This window comes from Chiloscyllium punctatum, chromosome 19 (genome assembly GCF_047496795.1).
Source record: "Chiloscyllium punctatum isolate Juve2018m chromosome 19, sChiPun1.3, whole genome shotgun sequence".
NCBI classification, from domain to species: Eukaryota; Metazoa; Chordata; class Chondrichthyes; order Orectolobiformes; family Hemiscylliidae; genus Chiloscyllium; species Chiloscyllium punctatum.
Genome location: NC_092757.1, coordinates 88,651,937 through 88,670,619, shown reverse-complemented (window position 1 = coordinate 88,670,619; position 18,683 = coordinate 88,651,937). Strand labels below are relative to the sequence as shown.

The 18,683-nt window shown below is 41.1% G+C and overlaps 1 protein-coding gene across 1 annotated transcript; it reads right to left on the bottom strand.

Moving 5' to 3' along the window:
- Positions 1–16: 16 nt before the first annotated feature.
- On the bottom strand, positions 17–18,309 carry smg8 (SMG8 nonsense mediated mRNA decay factor). Its single transcript, XM_072590006.1, has 4 exons — positions 16,664–18,309; positions 12,703–12,848; positions 9,327–10,211; positions 17–3,039 (listed from the first exon to the last, which is right to left on the bottom strand). The coding sequence occupies exons 1-4, from the start codon at positions 18,180–18,182 to the stop codon at positions 2,842–2,844; spliced, it is 2,748 nt and encodes a 915-aa protein (XP_072446107.1). The 5' UTR covers positions 18,183–18,309; the 3' UTR covers positions 17–2,841.
- Between the last annotated feature and the right edge of the window lie 374 nt (positions 18,310–18,683).

Below are 18,683 nucleotides of genomic sequence, written 5' to 3'. Positions count from 1 at the left end.
AGAAAAGCAGACTGAATATTATGGATGATTAAGTAGCCAGTCCATTTAATTAAAACTATATCAATTAAAAGAAACACAATATTGCATTCTGTATTTTGGATTATATTCATGAACTTTTCAAGATTCACCAGTGTTAGTCCACACAAGGTTAGCTGCATCAGACAACAAACATAGGTTTCTCTGATATTGTACATTTCTAATGATGCAATTTCAAGTTCTGATATTGTGCTCTGCACTGCATAACAGCACCAGTGACCCAGAGTTAGGCTCCTATTCAAGCCATCCTGATTTGGAATTATATTGTCGTTCCTTTACTCTCACTGTATCAAAATCCTGGATCTCCCTCCCTGATAGCATTGAGTGTGCCTACACTCCAAGAAGGCAACTCAGTATCACCTTCTCAAGGGCGACCAGGGATGGGCAATAAACAATGGCCTTGCTAGAGATGGCCACTTCCCATGAACAAAATGAAAACAATGACTTAATTCAATCTCCTTTGAAAGGGTTCAGCAGTTGGAACATCACATTCATCTGGATGAAGAACAGATATTACATAAAGTAAAAAGGCACTGAAGTTACAGATTTTTGCAATTATATTTTAATTTGGGATTTGCAAAGTGAGAATTGGTATCTTAAGCCGTGAGGCATACTTTACATCTATTAAGAGGTTGTGTCAACATTAAATCTTCAAAATCAAGAATATCACACATCTAAAATTATCTTAGACTGCACTTAACACTCCCATAAAACTCAGCAACCCCACTCCCCACTATCACCTCCTCAGACTCCCAACTGATCAACTTCCTTCCACACAACCACTTCCAGGTTTGGGCCACAAATGTAAGTGATCAGACCAGATGCTCCACCATATTCTCAAGGATAAGTCTCACTCCAAATCATCAGACTGCCAAAGACCTTTTGATAGTAAGAGAAAGAAAAACTCATCACAAAACTCTGCTGACAGACTCGATGGATGGTTAGACTGGCACCACACTTCTCAGGATGTGAATGGAGTGCCACAATTGATATGACATTAAACTGGCCACTTTATCATCAACTCAAGGATCAGCCCACCACAGTAGGGCTCGTGAAACTGATCTGGATCCATGGACCCAATGGAAACTGTCACTCGGATGGCTGATCACCATTCATTGACAACAAATTTGCATTGGTGTCAGTGACTTAGTTGTGAATGATTTCAGCACCTAAATGCTTCCCACTTGATCTGAGCTCCGATTAATTTCACACATCAAAAGCCCTGCTCAAACACTTTGAGCCATTGTTTTGTAGAAGTTATAGGTTACTGCTGTATCGGGGGGAACTGATAGATGCTATTGGACCACAGTCATCCCGAGGAATTCTGCCCAGAAATACTCAAACTTCATACAACTGTTTATGAAGGAGAAAGTTAATTTTTAGGAATTTCCGTCAGCTCTCTGCTGGGACAAAATCCATTGCCATTCCCTTCACCCAATTTTATCCCTTCTTTTCTGAAGCTGCTGCTGGGATACTCCTCCACATGAGGCCAATGCTCTCTGAATCTCACTTAAGTAGCCATTCTTCATGTCAAGTCAGACAGTGAGGTTATTTGTCCATGGGGACACTACAACCAAGCCAAACCATAGCTGGGCTAGACACCTTCTAACACAGTTACTAGAGAGTCAGAAAGAGTCAACTTCCCATCCTAGTCCTCCAACACTGAGTTGGCTGAAATTCCAAGTCAGAAAAGATCAGGACATTAAACCTGGAACCACTTGCGGTGTCTGATTTAGCATTGCATTGGAGGGCACACCAATTAGCCAGCAAGACAGTTTAATTATTTTTTTTATATAGAAAGTCTCACCATTGATTTAGCAAACTTACCTAGCAACAGCTGAAAAGCAAAAGGTACTCAAAAGCCTCAAGGGACATTTGTTTGTCGCTGGACCATTTAATTAAAAGCTATCATAGTGTAAACATTCAAATTCAATTTACCATTCTGAGCAAACGTTTGCATGGGCACAAACCCAATGCAAAACCATAACAACAGTTAACTCTTCCCTATTCAGCACAACTTGCCAGTTAGGGTGCATCAGGTCAGACTGCAGGAGCCAGTGAGCTGACAAAACTTTTTTTTGTAACTTGCAGCACACCACGATGAATTTCAAGAGGATGCTGGACAAAAATTTGAGTATTCACTGCTACCCAAACCCACTTTTATAGACCCAGGTAAAGGTAATCAAGAGACCAATCAATAATGGGAAGCTGTCACTGGAGGTTTTGCAGTGCAGTCAGGATTTGGCTAAGGTTTCTCAGTAGCAGTATATAGACACTAGGATCCTTAATCAAAACTATGGTTTTTGATGAAAATCACTGAGCTATCCCTTTACATCTGACACCAAACCAATTGCTGCATCATCAACCACTGACAGTCACAACTGGGCTCATGGTTTCTGTCATATGACAGGGAAGAAGTCACTTTCCTAGAAAAACAAAGTGCTGATGATGTTTGTTCACATACTCCAGGGGAAAGTTTGACCAAGACAGATTGCATTTCATTTTACCAGAATATACACAGTGTGAGAAATACTGTAATAGGAAATTCCCATGGGCTTGGAGTCCTTAACCCTTTCAGTCAGAGAAAGGTATGTCTGCTTTTTGTTGAATGATTCTGGATGCACTCCTGGCCTGTTCAGGTGACAGGAGGATTCACATCACTGAGGACTTTTGGGTTTAACCCTAAGCTGTAGCTTGGGCCATGCCAACATATGATCCTTCCCACCTTTCTGCAAAGACAAGAGGTGGAGGGAAACAAGAACTCTTCTTTTTTCAAAAAGGCTTCACGTAACCAGGAAAGCATCTTCACTGTGGGATAGCCTTAAGGATCCCCCGTAGCACCCGGTAGCTCATCAATGGCTGGTTCTCTTTCGGGGGGAAGCAGGGTCCACGATCTGTGACGTAGGCATAAGGGAAACGAAGAACCCAGAGTCCATCTGGTGGAACAGGTATTTCCTGCTTCTCGGGGTAAAAGACAGGACAGGGTGGGGGTCCAGGCTGAACCTGCAAGGTAAAGAAAAATTCAATCTGACACACTAATAGAATCTGAATTCTTTCATTTGCAAATTTTAAAAAATGCAAAACATTGCATAGAATGGGGATTCTCTAAATCTACTACTAAACTTTAACAATGGACGTCACCAACAGTCCAGGGAGCAAACGCCTGTGCTCCTGTTAGAAAAATGAACGTGCTTTAACTCCCATTCCAGAGGCTTGACCACATAATTAATTGAGACAGACACTCCCACTTCAGTGAAGTGCTACACGACTGAAGGCACAGTCTTTCGGATGAGGCTATAAACCGAGGTCCCCTGTCTCCCCCCTCAGGTAAGTCAAAGGCCTGAACAGCAGAGGCAGTGGCTAAATGACCAAGTGAAATGTGCCAGCTCCCCCACCCCTCCACTGCAAGTTTTCCTCTTTAATGGAGTGGCTAAATTAGATTTCTTGGGTTAGGTGTTATCAATCACATTTGAACTGATTAGAAAATGTTTTCATGGATATCAGTAACATTAAATGGGTGCACAATAGTTAAAATTGCTGCCTTACAATGCCAGTGATCGGAGTTCAATTCCAGACTCAGGTGACTGTCTGTGTGGAGCTTGCACATTCTCCCTGTAACTGTGTGGGTTTCCTTTGGATACTCCGGTTTCCTCCCACAGTCCAAAAAATGTGCAGGTTAGGTGGGATTGGCCATGTTAAATTGCCCATAGTGTCCATGGATGTGCAAGCTAGATGGATTAACCATGGGAAATGCAGGGTTACAGGGATAGAGTGGGGGTAGTTCTGGCTGAGATACTCTTCAGAGGGTCAGTGCAAACTTGATGGACTAAGTGGTCTCTTCCTGGACTGTAGAGATTCTATGATTAAATGCTTTATTGTAGCCTCATCAACTACTGCAGGTTTTCTCTCCAACATCATAATGACCAATACTGATCCGTCCACTCATTTGTATCGAGCAATATCCCAGAATGCCCAAAACAATAAAGAATCAGATGCTCTGCTTCAGTAGTATCGATTGGTTAGATATTGGACCAGGAACCTGGCTGGAACAACCCAACTGCTCTTCTTAAATATGAGGGATCTTTAAATTACCCAGAAGGGCTGATGGGCCCTTTTAAATTTAACGTCTCAAAGATAACACCTCCGAAAATGCAGATCTCCCTCAGTGCTGTATTGAAGCATCAGCCTAGATCATGTCTTAGGAATGGGGCTGAATTTAAGACGTTATGACTTGAAGGCGAAAGTACTACCTCTAAGCCATCATTACCAGCTAGACTGAGTGTTAACTTTTGCCTCTCCGAGCCAGAAAAGAAGATATCAAATTGAAAATATCAAATTGTAAGGAGTTGGCGATTCTTACCAAATCCAACGTGCACTATAAAAGTTCAAATAAACAAATGTACATACTGAAATGGAAAATGGTCAAATTCAAATAAGATTTTACCACCTCATTTCATAGAGGGTGTAAATAACATTAAACACTCCACAACAATCCTGGGACATTTAATCAACTGAAGATTATCGATAAATGAATGGCAACAAGGTTGTTAATACTTTTGGACAGAAGAATTAGTTTTATTACACACACAGCTCTAATTTCACTCTGCTTTCTAAAATATTAAGGCCTTTGTTGTACTGTTTAAAGCAATTCTGACCATGACATTCAAATCCTTACAACACGTTCACTCATTTGCCTATATTTCATATGTACTTTAAATGGTGCCTGAAAACACATATTTTATGTCTTACCAAGATTTTGTTCCAATGCCATTTGGGAAACCATATATTTACTGAAGATGAAGAAATTATCAAAAGATTTCACTTTAAAGTTCTTATATTTAGAACCAACATACATCAAACGTAAACAAATAGACAAAGAATACGTGAAATAAAAAGCTTACTTAAATATCATATACAACAAAGATGGACCTTACAAAACCACAAACACATGCATCACTTTCATCTCATTGCACAAAAATAAAGAGTTTGGGCCTCTGGATTGCTACTGCAGGTGACACTTCTACTGTGTCACCACCCCTAATTATTGTGCAATGAAATAGGATTAATTATTGACCTTTGAATGCCGTCACCCCTAGGCAGCATAGGTGATGGAATTTTACATTCAATTTGAGGAAGAGAAGTGGGGGGGGTCGAAGACTATAGTTTTAAAACATATATCAGGGCAATTATGAAGGCTTGAAAGCAGAGGTGAATTGGAAAGTTAGACTGAAGTCAAAAAGTGTGGTGCTGGAAAAGCACAGCCAATCATGTAGCATCTGAGGAGCAGGAGAGTTGACTTTGAGCATTAGCCCGTCATCAGGAATTTGGGTGGGGGGGTGGGCTTAGAGATAATTGGAGGGCATGGGGCTTGGAAGGCAATGGATAGATGAAGGGGGAGCTGATAGCGATAGGTTGGAGGGGTGGGTGGAGTGGATAAGTGGGAAGGAAGATGGACAGGTAGGACAGGTCAAGAGGGCGGTGCCAAGTTGGAGGGTTGGACCTGGGATAAGGTGGGGTGAGGGGAGATTGGGAAACTGGTGAAATTGAGATTGATCCTGCGTGGTTGGACGGTTCCAAGGCAGAAGATGACGTGTTCTTCCTCCAGGCGTAAAGTAGTATGGGTCGATAGAAATGGAGTGGCAGACAGCAAATATGATATTCTAGAATATACAGAATACTTACAGTCCAACAAGTAGGAAACATTTCAAGGAATGGACCCACTATCTGTGGTTAACCCGAAAGATTAAAGATTGTATCTAACTTAAAGAAAAAGTGCATAATTGTGCAAGTCAGAAGATTGGACAAAATATAAAATTGCAATGATCAAAAATGAATTCTTAATTTTTCTTTCATTAAAGAGAAAGTGATCTAAAAATATAAAATAGATAGTAAGAGTTTCTATTAATATTGAAAGAGAAGAGTTAACAAAGTGAGTGTTGCTTCTATAGAAAATCAGACTTAAGAATGAGTAATAAAAAATGAGGAAATGGCAGATGAATTGAACTCTGGTAAATCTTGAAGATATTTTTCATCAATCTTTACTATATAAGATATAAGCAACATCAAAAAGTAGCAACAAATCAGGAAGTGGAAGGGAGGGAGGAATGCAGGAAAATCAGAATGACCAGATAAGTGATATTGAGTAAACTGCTGGAGCTGGAGGCTGATAAATTCACAGGTCTCAATGGACTTCATCCTAGGGTCCTCAAGGAAGTGGCCAGGGAGACAGTTGATGTATTGGGTTAATTTTCCAAAACTTCCTTGCTTCCAGGATAGTTCCATTGGATTGGAAGATTTATGAATGTAACTGTTTTATTTGAAAAGAGAGGAAGCCACAAAGCAAGAAATTACAGGCACATTAGCTAATGTAGAGTGAGCCACAGAGATCAGTGCTGGGATCTCAACTCAATAATAACTTATATAATTGACTTGGATGAAGGCACAGAATGTATGGTTGCCAAAGTTTCTGACAACACACAAGTATGAAAGTAAGTTATGAAAAGGAAATAAAGATGTCACAAAAAGATATTGATAGGTTAAGTGATTGGACAAATATGTGGTACATGGAGTGTAAAGTGGGAAAATGTGAAATGTCCAGTTTCACAGGAATAACAAAAAAGCAGTATATTATCAAACGGTAAGATTGTAGAGTTCTGAGCTGCAGAGGGATACGGGCATCTTTGTACATGAATCACAAAAAGTTTCAGCAAGTATTGGAAATAGCTAATAGAACGTTATCTTTAATAATGAGGGAAACAGAATATGAAAGTGAAGGAATTAAACAGAGCACTAGGGAGACAAATCTAGATAATTGTGCACATTATCAGCCGCCTTATTTAAGAAAGGTCATTGGAGACAGTTCAGAGAAAGTTTACCCAAACAGTATATGGAGTGGGTGGGTTATCTTAGGGGGAAAAGTTGGACAGACTGGCTTGTATTTGACGTTGTTTAGAGGAGTAAGGATTGAATCAAGTCAAACATAAAATCCTGATGGATTTTGACAGGGCAGATGAGGAGTGAATGTTTCCTCTTATGGAATAATCTATAACTGGATGGGGGAGTGGGTGGGAGTGCAATTGTCACTGTTTAAAAATCAGGCATCACCCAGCTAAAAAATAAAAGAGATTAGGTAACAAACTTTTCTTTGAGCCAATCCTGTGTTTTTGGAACTCTCTTCTTGAACAATTGGTGGAAACGGAGTCCTTGAATATTTTTAGGGCAGAGGTTGATAGTTTCTTGTTAAGCTAGGGATTGAAAGATCAGTCATAATAATCATGAATGATGGATCAGGCTTGAGGGGCTGAATGACCTATTTCTGTTCCTGATTTGTAAGCTGCATCACTTTCTGTGGACATGTGGCACCATAACTTAGCTAGGTTCACAAAAATCTAAATGGCACAGATCCCCCAAAAACTCCTTTACCTTGATCCTTTAACAGACCCTATTAAAGGACTTGTTTGACTTTGGTAAATCTAAGTGTCGTCAAATGGTCCATTTCACAATCCCCGCTATAACCCTGCCTTAAGCTATCTGGCTTCTTTAACTATACTTCACACACACATGCACACACACCTCTTCATAAATATATAATCTCTGTTCTCTTATCTGTTGCAGCTCTCTTTGTACTTGGCGACACAACTTTCAGCTTCAACTTACTTTCTACAAGGGTCACCAGGTCACATAGATGAGTTTATTTTTAAGTAATATCCATGAAAATTACAATTGATCCCATCTCCTAAAAATCCTTTAAAATATCCGATAAAATAATCATAAATTCCAAAAACCTTCTAAAGTAATTACAAATTTTCTTTTCAATATTGTTTCTGGGTCAAAAGGTTGTCACAACATGCCGTCAAAAGTCTTGTTTAACCTATTATCATATATGTTTGCCCACATTGTAAATTTCTTGGTTAACATTTCAATTCAATTATGCCATGTCAACTGTCACAATGTAATTGCAGGCTGTGGCCACTAGGTGACTCTGCATTTTCTCTAACAATTCTATCATCATCAGCTTGCTGTGGGCAGTTAAGAGATCCATAAATTACGACAGTGAAATCAACTTTTTATTTACTTAATCATGGGACGTGGATGTCATTGTCTCGGTCAGTATCTATTACTCACCCGAGGTTACCGTTAAGTTGGCAAGCTGCCTATCATTGCTTGTTGTAGACATGTTACCACAGCTACTTTAGTCTTGTATGTCACTGCTCTCTTCAGACAAACTGCAGGTTTGGAAGGGCACATCCAATAGTTCCACTGCCTATGAGATATTAAAGGGTTAATTTGTTCTGCTGATCTGCAGGAATTGAATGTTCCAAGGCGAAGGGTGGTATATCTGCGTCTTACAGGCAGAATGTAAGGAATTTACATTCCTATCCCTTGCCATTCAGAGCTATTTGTATGGCCATTTCCTAGCTACTCAGAGTAATAGAATTACATTATCATCTCCTATTCAGAAATTAATAAGAACACAGCAGTTAGAATTCTGGCTGCTCCGTGCAGTTAAAAAATGCTTCACAACAGATTTGGCCATTAAGGGATGAATTATATTAAATGTTTCTGGAGATGATCAGGTCACTGCATTGTCTCGAGTGGCATGTGACTGTGGGAGGATGGCTGGGGTTTGCCTTGTGGGCATTATTGACTGCGATGTAAAGATTTTGTATAAAGTAAGGACGGTTTTTTGTTCAGGGAGATCTTTGACACGGCTCTGCAAATCCTGTGAATTGTGTTAAAGGTTGGTCCAGAAAGGTCATACTGTATTGTGCTTAATAAACCGTGGCTGTTCACAGAAGTTGGCGTGTTGCAGTTGCATCAAGTGTGTAAGAATCTCAAGAAAAAGAACCTAACAGCTATGTTCAACAACTCAAATGACCATAATACACAAATTTCACACACTCAACATGATGTCTTTTTGACTCAAGCAACTTAATGACAATAATGCCTTCATTACATTCCCTACCATAAGCAACAAAAATAAATTGAGGACAGCATAGGGCAACCAGCAAATGCACTGACAACTGGTCTGAGTGTAAAAACAGATATAAACTGAAACAAATATACGTGAGGTATGATCATGAAATTATTTAAACTGACCTAATCCCAGGTCTCAAGGTAATGGTTGTAAACAAGTCCCATTTTCTTGATTTGTGAGCTTATCTCAAAGCTGTCAAATGAATTTCCACTTTCAAATCCCACCTTTGTTATTACCCCCTGGATTTCAGATACATGTCTAACTTGGCAAACCTACAGGGCACAAATAAACACTTTTGCAGCCAGGATCTTACCTGTGGTGTGAGTACAATCTGTAACGGGGCATCAGGAGCCACAATGAAAAGCCTCATGAGCTGGGCGTAGTGCGGCTTAAGGCCTCGGCCTTGAGATGGAGACAGGATGTACAAGGGCATGTCAGAGGAGAGGGCTTTGATGGCAGACTCTTTTGGCCCACTCCCCATTACCTTCATAATCTTTTCTGGCCCCGAGCACATGAATCTGCGACCCCGAGAATCCTCATATTCAAAGCCAACAAACGCCCGTGCGATGTCATCCCTCCGCCTGCCTCGGCCAATCACAGTGCCAGCCCGTTTGGTTGGCACAGATTTGTTGGGAGCAGGCCAGGAATTACTGTCCATGTCAACTTCATCCTCTGACCTGGTCTTGATGACTATGTCCCAAGGCATCAGGTAATTCGTTCCAGGAATGAAGCCACTCTGGTCCAGGCCCCTGTGAAAGTTGTAAGCTTTGGAAGGCCCCAGCTTGACGAAGGACCAACTTGAAAATTTAGGCAAAAGTCCCTTTGGACAGCTGGAATTTAACATGCCAGGCAGATATTCCACTGTGGATACCTGGCGATCCACAAGACTGGGTCTCTTTTCTGCTTTAGCTTCCCCTCCTTGGCCATGTGCATCTGGATTGTCTCCCCCTGCATGGGGGTCAGGGGGAAATGTACCTAGACTGTCAGTGGATTGTCCAAGACTGAGTGCTAGACTGAGACTCGTGCTCTCTCCTTGGGTTTGAGCCTCTTTTTCTTTCATTTTCTCTCCTTCACCCTCTTGCGGGGGCAGTGATGATACACTTGATTCATTTTTTGCTGGGGCTGGGTCGGGAGTGCTGGGTTGAAAGACAGGAAAGTAGAAGTGCTCGAGCTTCCCACAGCATTTCTCCTCTTGAAGCTGCAACAGCATTTTACAATAGTTAGATGACTTTATTTACAGCTTTCCCAAATTTAGCATTCAAATAAATTCTACTTTCATTCAAATCTCTGTTGCCTGCATCTTAATTCTCACCACGTCTTGTTCACACCATCACTCCTCTAGTGTTGATCTATGCTGACAATAACTCAACTTCAAAATTCTTATTTTGTTTTCCAGTCCCTCTATGCTGCTCTCCTCTCGTGTTTCTGTAACCTCCTCTCGCTCTACATTGGTCAGAAGCAGCTTTTCTCCAACAGTTCCGGCTTATTGCATATCCCCAATTTTCACCGATGAGTGTCATCAATTGATTAGGCATTATGCTCAAATTCTTCCTGAAATCTTCCCACCCCTCTCTTCTTTCAATATACTCCTTAAAATTACGTGGTTTGACCAAGATTTCCAGCCATCTTAAATTATTGTTCTTATGTGAATAAATGCAACACCATTGCACACTGAAAGTCAATAATGAGATAATGTTGATTAAGAACAGAAGAAACTAAGCCATGTGAATCCTCAATGTTGGTCATTGATATCAACTTCACTTTTGCACTTTATCCCCAATATTTATTAATATATTAATTATATTTAGATTGGTGGTATTAATTGGGGATTCAGTTATGTTCTTTCTTAGGGCTCTTGTGGCACAGTGACAGTATCCCTATCTCTGAACCAGGTGGCCAAGTTCATGACTCACCTGCACTTGTGATATGTAATAACATCTCTGTAACAGGTCAATTAGAGAAAAAAAATTGCTTTTGTTCTTATTTCAACACAAGTTGACTGAAACTCTATCTTATTTTAATATTTTTGTCTTCAGTCAGAACTGACCTTTATTCTACTTTGGACTAAGAAATTATTCTTCATTAGAAACATTTCTACTCCCTTTACCTAATGTTCCATGACATCTTTTGGTCTCAATCTTTTCCTGATCCTCTCTTTTGTTCCACTAGCTCTACCTCTTTTCTCAAGAGCGTGAAACCCATTGATCATGTTTCCAACTCTTTTCAGTTCTTATGAACACTCCTTGGACTTGAAATGTTAACTCTGTTTCTCTCTCAAAGATGATGCCAGACCTGCCCAGTTTCTCCAACATTTTGTTTTTAAGACTGAAATGATGGTTATTGGGTTTGGAGGTACAGATTTGTTAAATGCTTCTCCTATAAATAAAAGTTCATGAGCATGCAAATGTTAGTCTCCAGTTCTACCTTTCCTAACCTGGTTATGTGGGACAGAAACCATATTCCTCAATTCCCCTTAATGCCTACTCATTTGCTGATCTCATTCTACTCAACATTCCCTGTTATAACAGCGAAGTACTGAGGACACTTAAACTGACACAGAGAATGTTGGAGAAACTCAGCAAGTCTGGCAGCATCTGAGAAGAGAGAAAGAGTTAACATTACAGAATTGGAGAAGACTCATACTGGAAATGAAACATTAGTGGTTTGCTTCTCTCTAGATACTGCCTGACCTGCTGAGTTTCTCCAGCATTCGCGGTGTTATTTTCAGCATCCACCGTTCTCTAGAATAAGAACTACAAAGATTCACTATGAGAAACTTACTAGTTCCTCCAAAATGGCTAGACTCCTATCTTGAGATTATGCCAATAGCTCTGGGTTTTCCAGTCAGGTGAAACAACAACTCAGTATCTGACCTGTTTCAATTTTTTATACTGTTGAGAGGTAAATGATGGCCAAGGACTCTGCTCATACTTGAAGCCTCTCTGGTGATTTTTAACATTTGCCGACATCCTTCAAGAGGCTGAAGGGGCCGTGCCACAAAATCTCCGCTGAAGACGGGCAGCTTGGACAACACAGCATTCTCAGTACTGCACCCAAATGTCAGCCAGGACCGAGATGTTATCCTTAGTTTGGTGGTAGTCGACTCAGTTGTCAGAATTAGAAGGGTGTGGATTCATCATGCACTCCAGATCCAGAGTACATAATCCAGGCTGATAGTTCAGTACAAGTTCCGAGTGGATGCTACACTGTCAGTGGTAGGATCTTTCCACATGACCAATCTGCACTCTCATGTGGATGAAAAAGCGATTTAAGCAATATTCATTCTTCAACCAACACTATTAGAAAACAGATTATCTGGTTATTAATTTGTTGCCATTTCTGGCACCTTGCTGTGTGGGTATCAATGTAAAAAAATGAGGCTTCTGTGCTTCCTACATTAGAACAGTGATCACACATCACTGCTTACTGTAAATCATTTTTGGATATCCTGAGGTGGTGAAAGCTGCACACATGTAATTCTCTCTTTTATTTTTGTGTTTATTCTACAGAATATAAAGCATGTTGCCAGGCTTAAAAGACCAGCCAGAAGAAGGTCTCTTCACTGCCTTCGCTGTAGAGTGTAGGAGCTAAGTGATTGAGACAGAAATTGAATGGACACCGTAATCTCAAAAAATATTTGCCTCCTCATCCTTATATTGGTTTACCAGCTACAGGTATGCTTGCAATACCTGATAGAAATCGTAATTGCCCGCCTTGATGTCAAAGGGATCATCTCGAGGGGCTTGCCTGCGGCCGCAGTTGCAGGAGCTGGTGGAGCGAGCACGGCTGTTGTGATACAGCACGGGCGGGTTCCTGTCAGGTTCTGGTTTTTCTCCTGCAAGAGAGGGGCAAACACACAGACACACACACAAAAAAAGTATAGGGTATTCAAGAATAACTCAACATGTCTTTTTTACAACATTTCAATCCATCATCAAAAAGGGTGAAAAAGGCATGCACCCAGGCTTGGTTAATGATGATGTGCTTCTTGTACATACATTCCACTCTAAAATCTAAATGGCTCAAAAAGATAGTTTCAATAAGACAATTAAACAACTTACAAAGGGCAGCAATTTAATGTAAGCAAATGTAAATCCCACTCAGCATCAATAATATCCATGCAGCAAGACGGTGCTATAACTGGGAGTGAAGAACTTCATTTATGCAGATACACTTTACACTTTGCTGTTGTTCTTACAGCAGAGATAGTTAAGGGAAGATTCTATTGAGGTGTTCAATATCTTGAAGAGTTGATAGAATAAACAAGGAGAAACTATTTCTGTGTCAACAGCGTCAGTAACTGGGGTTTGCAGATATAAGGTGATTGGCTATATTGAGGAAATATTTTCCTTTAAACAGAGTTGTTGTGATCTGGAATGTGCTGCCTGAAAAGGCAGTGGAAGCAGATTCAATAGTATTTAAGGGAATTGGATAAATACTCAAGGAAAGTAAATTGCAGTGTTATAAATTAGAGAACAGATAGAGGATTGGTTAGCTAACAGGAAATAGACAATAGGCATACATTGTACAACACTGACAATGAACAGTGTGCCACAGGGATAAATGCCTCAACTATTTACAAACTCTAATGACATGGATGCAGGGATCAACTATATGGTTGCTAACTTTACTGACTTTACCTATCTTAATGTTATGAAGAGGATATAAGCACTCTGCAAAAGAATATAAATAGGATAATTGAGTGCGCAATATTTCAACAGATGAGGCAATTTTTTTTGTATTTATTCACAGGATGTGGGCATCACTGGCTAGGCTGGTTCTGATTTCCCATAGGGCAGTTAAGAGTCAATCACATTAGTCAATTTGGAGAAGATTTGTAGCTCAGGTTGAAGTTCAGAATGTAGGTTTGCTCGCTGAACTGGAAGGTTCATTTTCAGATGTTTCATCACCATACTAGGTAACATCATTAGTGAGCCTCCGGTGAAGCACTGGTTTTATGACATAAAAAGAAAGTAGGTCATAATACCAGTGCTTCACCAGAGGCTCACTAATGATGTTACCTAGTATAGTGATGAAACATCTGAAAATAAATCTTCCAGCTCAGCAAGCAAGTTTACATCCAATCAAACACATTGTATGGGTATGGAATCACTTGTAGAACCAGGTAAACGTACATTTCATTCTCTAAATTTCCTTCTCTTAGAGGACTGTGAGCCTATGAAACTCTTCCACAGAGAAAGGTGAAGGTGAGACCTTTGAATATTTTTAAGGCAAAGGTAGATTGACTCTCTTATTAGTCAAGAATTTAAACATATGAGAGGAGAGTGGAGCTGAAGTCAATGTCAAATCAGTGGTGATCTTAGTGAGAATCTGAAATTACTGGAAAAACTCAGCATCTTGACAGCATATGTGGAGAGAAAGCAGAGTTAACATTTCGGGTCCAGTTGACCCTTCTTCAGAACTGACTGTAGCTAGAAAAGGTATATGCTCGAGAAGGGGTTGGAGAAGCAGCCGGGAGTGAGGGGATTCTAAATAAGGGTCACTGGACAAGACCTGCTGAATATTTTTGTGCAACTTCTGATTTTACTTAATTTTTAGCATCTACAGTTTTTAAAAAAATTAACTATCAGAAGAGCTTGAAGCCTGGTCCTAATTTGTATGCTTGTATTAGTCTAATGAGTTGAATAATCTGATCGAAGAAATGGCAGAACACAATGGGCTGAATGAGATCCTTCTCTGCTACATTTCTAGAATTCTAGGAAATGAATGTCTGGCCATATGTTTGTGTATCACTGTTTGATTTAGGCAGGACTGGACTAAGCATGTTTTTCTTTAAAAAGATTCCAGATTTTGATTGATAACTGCTCCTGTGAAAGACCTGGGGAATCTGGGCAATGAGGGGACTATTCCTGGTCTCTCACCAACAAGACAACAATGGCAAACATTTGAGAGCGCGCGGATGTAAAAACAAATTGCTGGTAGAGAATCACCAGCATTCTGGTGAAAGTTCATTGAGCTAAATGTTAACTTTGTTTTGCTCTCCACAGGTAGTGCCTTCCTTGCTGAGTGTATGTAAAAATGTTTATTTCCGATCCACAATATTTTTCTTTTTCACGTTGTGCAAGCAACTTTTACAATTGCCATTGATATTCTGCAACCAGCCAATAGATGGTGAGGTGGAGTCAGAATGGCTATCCAACTGGTCCTCAAGGAATCACACATGGTTCTTACACATCATCTCTTCATGACTAAGGTTAGTGACTCAGTTATGCAGGGAATTACTACATTGTCTCTGTGTTGGCATTACAACATTTACTTCATAGTTCTGCCCTCCTACATCCCCCCCAAAGCTCATTAAAAAAATTGTGAAAAGTACCTGGTATAAAGGAAGCCATGTTTCTGGGACTTCCCCATTGCGGGACGGGTAATCTCCTGGGTCTCAACCTCTCTAAAGGTCTTACTTTTGCTGTCAATTTCACACAGCTCTGGTGCTTCTTCTTATTCCTGTACTGTTCATTTGTCTTCAACTTCTATCGGTCAATCCCTATGCTCAGTCTTCTGTACTTCAGATTTAATTACTAGATGAGCCTTCAGCCTGTGCCCTCCCAGTCAACTGGAGGTTCGCAAGACTTCCACAATTCTGGAAATTGGTCTCCCATGTATGGATGATGAGATATCAACACTTTCTACTCTATAATTAATGTTAATAATAATGTAAACATGATTCGACTGACTCCTAGCACCATGTAAACTACTTTTTAACTGCTAAAATATTCCACATTACACTACATTTTTCTACTGAAAGCTGCAAAATCGGCATATACGCCTAACCCAAATGGAATTGCACACTAGGTCAGTTAGATGAGTTTTAAAATCCGACAAGTGAGAGATTGGGGTAACTTTAGATTGAATTGGTGGGGAGGAGATGAAGTACCTTCCATGAAATAAGTTCATGAAACAATGGGCATTTAGGACAAAATGGATGCATCTATGTTAAATGTGCTTTCCTGGTTGGGCCTACAAATAATCAGTTACTGAATTTAATTTTATTCCTCACAATTTCTTCCCTGCTGGTCTAATACCAGAACATGATACTACTCAGTTGCAAATAAAAGCTTATATGAACTGCTTTGGATCCTTGTTTTCATGATATATGAAGCTTTGTCAAGAATATTGGGTTTAACACATCATAATGAACAGTCTACATAGTATATTATTGCTGCTGTACATCATGAACACACTCTGTGATATTACTGCTATTGAAAAATCAAGATTCTTATCAATGTCAGCTGTCTTATCCATTCAATTATACTATGAAGCCATTCTATAGCAGTCATAGAGTTGCTTCACTTCAATTAGCAATCCTAAACTCTTGATATAAAGCTGGCTCAGAGCACAATGTTTAGACATTTGACCATAAAGTCCTTATTGCATCTGCTGATAATCCCAACTGCAAGACAAATTCACACTCAGTTTCCTATTGTATGCAAACTTCCTTTAGCTGAAATGATAAGCCAAAATATCTCAAACATCCGTGTAGATATAAACATTATAAAATAATGCCAGTGCCTCTCTCTTCTCTCCAACTGTCTGGGGTGTTTGTATTCTCGAAGAATTTGCTAATAATTTACCATTCTTTAGTCTCTTTCCTATTCCAATCAAGATGAAATCTTCGAATTTATGACTAACCTGGTTTAGGCAGTAGATGGAATTTATGAACACAGTGTTGATCTGTTAAGCTTCTCTCTTCGCACAACTGGTGCCCGTTACTCCAAAACTTGTAGCAGTCTTCATGCAGCTGCATGGCATACTTCTGGAAGGCTGGCCCACGGGCATGCTGGCTGTAGACACGTAGGGCCTGTGCTAACTGGTTCTTATGGACAGTCGTGGTGTAATGGTGAGGTAGATTTGACTGGTAGGCACTATGTGCCAGCGGCAGGGCTTTTTGGCAACGATTTTCTGAAAACTTATTATCTGCATCCAAGAACCCTTCAAGTCCTTTTAACTGACCCTGTATCTTGCAGGACAGATCCCCAGTAAGAAATCCAAGTTCTTCTTCCTTACCGCTTAGCATGACATCATAGAGTTTTGAAGCCACTATTAACCAATTTTTATAAGCAGGAAGTTCAAAGTGGGATGGCTGTGGATTCCTCCCTACACTATCCTCAAATCCTTTTTTAGTCAGAACCAGCTCGACATGTTGCCATAGGAATTCTTTCAGGGTGCAGTCCACCAGCTGCCCACTGGAACTGTTGAGGCTGCTTTCCAGTACAAAGGATGGCTGGCGGACATGCCTCAGCATCTGATAGCGTCGTGACCCAGGCAGAGGGAGGGACTCCTGCTCCCTGATGGCACAAGTGCTTTTCAGCTGCCCAATCAACATACTGATCGGGTCATCCTCCTGCCCAGCCAGCACATAAACAAATGCCTGGTTGGCAGGAACAGTGAACAGACAGTTAATGCTCTGGTTAGTCAGGACCCTGCTCTTCCTGAAAATTCTGTAAATTTGATCCTCTAGGGCATGCTGGAGCCTCCTCTTTGGGGAATGCTTCTTGGGCTTATCCAGGTTCGAGGGATCGAGACCCTTCGGCTCAACCTTTAACGCCCCGTTGAGCTGGAAAATAAAGAGAAGTCTCGGGGGGCAGGGTCTACAGTTCAATCTCCACTCCTTCCCCACCGGGCAATCCTTAATCGCGTTCTTCAGGTAGGGAAGGACCTTTTGCCTGAGGGTATCTAAAGCTCTAAAAAGACGGTCGTAAGTGATGTCGAAGGAGCAGGTGGGGTGGACCAGGAGGAGGATGTGGGAGACAGAGAAAAGGTAGAGCAGATGGATACAGTGGAGCTTTTCCTCGCCTTTCCAGAACTCATGGGCCTCGGCGTGGGAAACCTCGTCGGCCAGGGCCCTGCAGGCCTGCAGCAGCTGCTGGTGGTCACAAACGGCGGTGAGGAGCAGGTAAAGGACTTTGCTGTCCTGGTTGTAGTAGCACTGCAGCAAGTTGTTGCCCTGATGGTGGCCGCCGGGCAGCCCCGGGTAGAGGGGGAAGACCGGCTTGTCGCACAGGGTGTTGATAATAGCATGTTTCTGCGCGCTCAGATCAGAGGTCTTGCCGAATATCCCCACCACGCACATCTCCTCATCTTTCCAGGACACCTCCTCGCCGTCCGAAGTCAACACGGCTCCCAACGCCCTGGCGACCGCCGCCGCCATCTTGCGCACCGTCCCGTCTTCAACTCCGTCCGGCGGAGGAACCGCTGCGCCCACAATCGTTCCCCACCGTAAGTCCCGCCGTTCATCTCATCCGGCCGGAAACAAAACCCTGACCCACATTTCAGCTTCAGGAATCGGTAGAGAACAATTGGATCACTCCTTCACTTCCCATCTCCTGCCTCAAACCCCCACCCCACTTATTGTCCCCTTTCTGTAATGATCGGGCTGCCAGGTCTCTCGGCACCAAACCACAAAATGTTTTTGCTAACTCTGGCATTTTTAATCTCCAGAAAAATATATTAAAAAAGACGATAGCTGACAGACCTGGCAGAGTCAGCCTTTGGGCGTGAAATTACTCATAATAACAGGTTTACAACGTCACGATGGCTAATCACAAGTCTTACTCTTAACACTTTCTCAGTGTTTACAAGGTCTGTTTTTAAAAAAGCTAAGTTTAAAAAATCCCTCTACCTTGCAGGACATCTTACCCGAATAAGACTA

What these genes read in the sequence shown, in the direction of transcription:
- smg8 (XM_072590006.1), bottom strand. Translation starts at nt 18,182, where the DNA reads ATGGCGGCGGCGGTCGCCAGGGCGTTGGGAGCCGTGTTGACTTCGGAC. An exon ending in CCATCTACTGCCTAAACCAG is followed by an intron (nt 12,849 to 16,663) that starts GTTAGTCATAAA and finishes CCTCTCTTGCAG; the next exon opens with GAGAAAAACCAGAACCTGAC. An exon ending in AGATTGTACTCACACCACAG is followed by an intron (nt 3,040 to 9,326) that starts GTAAGATCCTGG and finishes TTTACCTTGCAG; the next exon opens with GTTCAGCCTGGACCCCCACC.